This window comes from Amblyraja radiata, chromosome 18 (genome assembly GCF_010909765.2).
Source record: "Amblyraja radiata isolate CabotCenter1 chromosome 18, sAmbRad1.1.pri, whole genome shotgun sequence".
Lineage (NCBI taxonomy): Eukaryota > Metazoa > Chordata > Chondrichthyes > Rajiformes > Rajidae > Amblyraja > Amblyraja radiata.
Window position 1 is genome coordinate 25,406,420 of NC_045973.1, and position 6,000 is coordinate 25,412,419.

The following is a 6,000-nucleotide window of genomic DNA, read 5'->3' on the forward strand; positions in this document are numbered from 1 at the left end:
ATGGGGAACAAGGATATGGCGGACCAATTGAATAACTACTTTGGTTCCGTCTTCACTAAGGAAGACATAAATAATCTGCCGGAAATAGCAGGGGACAAAGGTGTTGGAGGAATTGAGTGAAATCCAGGTTAGTCGGGAAGTGGTGTTGGGTAAATTGAATGGATTAAAGGCCGATAAATCCCCAGGGCCAGATAGGCTGCATCCCAGAGTACTTAAGGAAGTAGCTCCAGAAATAGTGGATGCATTAGTAATAATCTTTCAAAACTCTTTAGATTCTGGAGTAGTTCCTGAGGATTGGCGGGTAGCAAACGTAACCCCACTTTTTAAGAAGGGAGGGAGAGAGAAAACGGGAAATTACAGACCAGTTAGTCTAACATCGGTAGTGGGGAAACTACTAGAGTCAGTTATTAAAGATGGGATAGCAGCACATTTGGAAAGTGGTGAAATCATTGGACAAAGTCAGCATGGATTTACAAAAGGTAAATCATGTCTGACGAATCTTATAGAATTTTTCGAGGATGTAACTAGTAGCGTGTATAGGGGAGAACCAGTGGATGTGGTGTATCTAGACTTCCAGAAGGCTTTCGACAAGGTCCCACATAAGAGATTAGTATACAAACTTAAAGCACACAGCATTGAGGGTTCAGTATTGATGTGGATAGAGAACTGGCTGGCAAACAGGAAGCAAAGAGTAGGAGTAAACGGGTCCTTTTCACAATGGCGGGCAGTGACTAGTGGGGTACCGCAAGGCTCAGTGCTGGGACCCCAGCTATTTACAATATATATTAATGATCTGGATGAAGGAATTGAAGGCAATATCTCCAAGTTTGCGGATGACACTAAGCTGGGGGGCAGTGTTAGCTGTGAGGAGGATGCTAGGAGACTGCAAGGTGACTTGGATAGGCTGGGTGAGTGGTCAAATGTTTGGCAGATGCAATATAATGTGGATAAATGTGAGGTTATCCATTTTGGTGGCAAAAACAGGAAAGCAGACTATTATCTAAATGGTGGCCGATTAGGAAAAGGGGAGATGCAGCGAGACCTGGGTGTTATGGTACACCAGTCATTGAAAGTAGGCATGCAGGTGCAGCAGGCAGTGAAGAAAGCGAATGGTATGTTAGCTTTCATAGCAAAAGGATTTGAGTATAGGAGCAGGGAGGTTCTACTGCAGATGTACAGGGTCTTGGTGAGACCACACCTGGAGTATTGCGTACAGTTTTGGTCTCCAAATCTGAGGAAGGACATTATTGCCTTAGAGGGAGTGCAGAGAAGGTTCACCAGACTGATTTCTGGGATGTCAGGACTGTCTTATGAAGAAAGACTGGATAGACTTGCTTTATACTCTCTAGAATTTAGGAGATTGAGAGGGGATCTTATAGAAACTTACAAAATTCTTAAGGGGTTGGACAGGCTAGATGCAGGAAGATTGTTCCCGATGTTGGGGAAGTCCAGGACAAGGGGTCACAGCTTAAGGATAAGGGGGAAATCCTTTAAAACCGAGATGAGAAAAACTTTTTTCACACAGAGTGGTGAATCTCTGGAACTCTCTGCCACAGAGGGTAGTTGAGGCCAGTTCATTGGCTATATTTAAGAGGGAGTTAGATGTGGCCCTTGTGGCTAAGGGGATCAGAGGGTATGGAGAGAAGGCAGGTACGGGATACTGAGTTGGATGATCAGCCATGATCATATTGAATGGCGGTGCAGGCTCGAAGGGCCGAATGGCCTACTCCTGCACCTAATTTCTATGTTTCTATGTTTCTATGACCTTTGTCACCTCCTCAATAGAAAATTGGTGGTGTAGTGGACAGGGAAGATTACAACAGCATTGAGATCAAATGGGAAACTGGGTTAAAGAATAGCAGATGGAATTTAACTTGGACAAGCGCAAAGTGATGCCTTCAGCCGCGATTGAATGACAGAGCAGACTCGATGGGACGAATGGCCTAATTCACCCATGTCTTAAGATCTCATGATTGTGTAAGTGAAACCAGGGCAGGACCTGCATAGTAAATGGCAGAGCTCGGGAGAGTGTTGTAGAACAGAGGGAGCGAAGGTACAGGTACTAGGTTCCCAGAAAGTGGCGTCACAGGTAGACAGAGTGGTGAAGAAGGCATTTAACACATTTGTTTTCATTGTTCGGGCATTGAGTATAGGAGTTATGTCATGTTACAGTTGTAAGGTCATTGCTCAGAGTGCACTCAGAGTATTATGTGCAGTTCTGATTGCCCAGCTAAAAGAAGGATGTCATTAGGCTGGAAATAGTGCAGAGAAGATTTGTGGGAATGTGGCCAGGACTGGAGCATTTAATACTAGACTAGCTGAGACTTGGAGTGCAGGAGGCTGAAGGGTGACTTTAATCAGATGTATAATGCATGAGATGCATTTGTAAGGTGAATGCAGGGTCTATTACCTGGGGTAGAGGATTCAAAAACCAGAGGATATAGGTTTAGGTGAGAGATTTAATAGGAACCTGAGGGGCAACTTTTTCACACAGAGGGAGATGGATATATGGAACGAGCTGCCAGAGGAGGTAGTTGAGGCAGGTACAATAATATTGAAAGACATTTGGACAGGCACACAGATAGGAAAGATTTAGAGCGATATGGACTAAACATGGGCACATGGGACTAGATGATAGACATCTTGAACAACATGCACAGGTTGGGCCGAAGGGCCAGTTTTCTTGCCGTGTAACTCTATGATTCCATACTATATAAGGTTTGAGGGGCCCTGCTTGCCAGAGCCGTGTCATGTCCTGTTTCTGCCTCCCGCCCACCTTCTGAAGCTCTCTGCTGCAGGCAGTGAATGGGAGCTTTGTATGGGGCAGCAGCCTGCCAGCATAGCCGTGGAGGGGGCTCCCGCTGCGGACTCAACATTGTTCCCTCTGCCTCTTCTTGCACAGCCTAGCCGGGTTTTGCGACGGTGCTATTTTGGGCGGCTGTGTTCGTAAGATTGCAGAGGCTTGGTAATTGTGCTCCGTGGTGCCGCCTGATTGGCAATGAATGGATTGTAAGAAGTGGGTGTGGGGACCCAATGGCTGGGCTGCATCTGGCCACTCCTCTGGGAATGCTGCCAAGTTGCTGCAGTATCTAGACTGCAATCAGAAAACCGGTTGTGAAACCAGGGTGACCGGAACCCAGGGTTAGGTTAAACATTTAACAGTGTGAGGCAAAGATCTTATAGCTCCGCTATAAGATCTTTGGTGTGAGGCTTGGGTGAGAGACTGCCCCGGTGGATGTGGTCTGCACTCTGACATTGCCTGTGACTGGGGTCCTGCTGTATTTGCAGGCACCGCCAAGTCCCATCCTGCCTGGCAATCTGTCCTTGGCATTGCCAAGGGTGATCCTGGCACTTCCCGCACCTCACCCGTTACCTCGGTTTAGTTTATCGTCGCCATCCGAGGTACCGGGAGAAGGTTTTGTTGCGTGCTAACCAGTCAGCGGAAAGACAATACATGATTACAATCAAGACATTTACAGAGTATAGATACATGATAAGGAAATGATGTTTTGTGCAAGGTAATGCCAGTAACGTCTGATCAAAGACAGACACAAAAATGCAGATGCTGGTTTAAACCGAAGGTAGTCACAAAAAGCTGCAGTAACTCAGTGGGATAGGCAGCATCTCTGGAGAAAAGGAATGGGTGACGTTTCTGACTGAAACTCAGACTGATGAAGGGTCTCGACCCGAAATATCACCCATTCCTTCTCTCCAGAGATGCTGCCTGTCCTGCTGAGTTACTACAGCATTTTGTGACTATCTTCGGTTTAAACCAGCATCTGCAGTTCCTTCTTACACAAAGTCTGATCAGAGATGATCCAAAGAGGCAGATAGTAGTTCAGGACTGCTCTCTGGTTGTGGTCGGATGATTCAGTTGCCTGATAACATCTGGGAAGAAACTGTACCTACGTCCTCCCTCCCTTCCTGCGTTCAATCCCTACCTCCCTCTCTCTCTCCCTCCCTCTCTCCCTTCCTCTGTCCCTCCCTCTCTCCTTCCCTCTCTCCATCTCTCCCTCCCTTTCTCCCTCCTTCCCTCCTTCCCTCATTCTCTCATTCCCTCACTCCCTCCTTCCCTCCCACCCGTCCTCAAGTGTGGGACCTCAACTGTTCACCGTGTCCCAACCATGGTTGACTAATATTTTCTCCAATACCCACTGGTTGTTGCTACCAGATTAGTCATGCTCCCTCCACGACCCCTCCATGACCATGCGGTGAAGAAGCCAGGGATTGTTATTGGTTTCCAGGTGTAGGTGTGGTCCAGTGGTCATTGTCCATCTCTCATCACCCTGGAGGTGGCAGACGTTCTACCCAGTCATGATGGTGGATGGGGGAAGGTTTGAGTGCCTGGGGACGAGATCTTCACCACAGGATCCCCAGTCTGTCTGGTCCATAGATTCATGCAGTGTGGAAACAGGCCCTTCAGCCCAACTTGGCCAGGTCCAGTTGAGGTTCTGGTCAGTGATGAGCCCCGGGTATTGGTGACGGTAGGTCAAGGACACCTATTGGAGATGGTCACTGACTTGTCTGTGGCTTGTTGGTGGTCAGGGCTCAGCCCCTGACTAAATGTTGCCCAGGTCTTGCTGACCACCGCCAGAGGCTGCTTCACTTGCTGAGGGACTGAGAATGCATTTGACCATTGAGCAGTCAGCTACCACATGGAAGAGGTGGTGATTGAGACAGCCGGAGATGCCTGCCCCAGGGCAGGGTCCTGACGCGATCCTGTAGGGTTGTTCGAGGCCTGCTCTCCCCCTGACAGTCTAATGACTTCTCTCTCACCAGGTCTTTCAGATGCCACACGTTCAAATAAGTCATGATCTAGAGACGGAAATTAGCTACTGATTGGCTACAATCTCGCATATTTACATGTAAATGTTCATTAATATGCACTGTCCCTATAAACAAATTATTATTATTATTATTATCTTAAGTTGTTTTTGCCTCGTCTGGAATAAATCTCATGGATGATGCCAGGACATGGTTTGTGCCGAGATTTGAACACCTTGGCCATGTCAACCAAGTGGCATTCTGGCCTCATCCCATTGCACGCAACACAAGCTTCTTGCTGTACCTCGGTACACGTGACTATAAACTAAAACGGAAACTGCTTGCCTATAATCCATATCTCTCTGAACCTCCATATACCTGAGGTGTGTTTACATTGCTTCTCAGAGGTGGTAAATCCCTGCAATTTGGTGTCATTGTGGGCGGTGGAGCCGGTACGCTGGATATATTTAACGTGCGGACAAATAAATATTTGAACGTTTTCGAGAAATTGAGGTTTATGGGGAATTGGTGCAGAAGATAGAACTTAAACAGTACAGCACAAGAACAGGCCCTTCGGCTCACAATGTCTGTGCTGGCCATGATGTCATCTTGTCCCGCACATCTCCTTTAAACATCCCCTGAGGAGAGAGCTGAGAATGTTGTGGTTGATTTTTGTGGATGCAACAATTGGGCAATGCATTAATTAAACGGGTCTGTCAGGGCTGGAGTTGGGACATTCCTTCTCCTGAGCATCAAGATGACCACTCCCCATGGCCACTGTTTCCTGCTGGTTTAGAATCATGGAGCCTCCACAGCTGGCCAGCTTGATTTGGTGTGGGGGTGCCGGGTATTGGCCCCGGTGTGGGGGGGGGGGGGGGGGGGGGGGGGCAGTGCCGTCTCTCCCCATTGGTGGTGGGGAGGGAGGGAGGGGAGGGGTCGTTTTTTCTGTTGGGTGGGGATTGGTCCCCCCGTTGGGTGGGGGTGTGTGCGCCTGGTTTCGGCCCCAGTGGGGGTCAGACTAACCATGTACGTGTGTGTGCAGATTGCCACCAGGAGGTGAGGGAGGAGGATGGAGCTGTGACGTTGAACCGCAGGCGAGGGGCCATCAAACAGGCCAAGGTCCACTACATCAAGAACCACGAGTTCACCGCAGTCTTCTTCCGGCAGCCCACCTTCTGCTCTGTGTGCCGGGACTTTGTCTGGTGAGTGGGGGGCAGGGGAGTGGGTGGGGGGGGG

General features: G+C 48.6%; 1 protein-coding gene across 1 annotated transcript in view; it reads left to right on the top strand.

Moving 5' to 3' along the window:
- Window positions 1–6,000, top strand: part of prkcd (protein kinase C delta) — a 37,729-nt gene that overhangs the window by 23,677 nt on the left and 8,052 nt on the right. Inside the window, 1 exon segment of the mRNA XM_033036907.1 lies at window positions 5,807–5,985. Within this exon segment, the coding sequence (XP_032892798.1) occupies window positions 5,807–5,985 (179 nt within the window).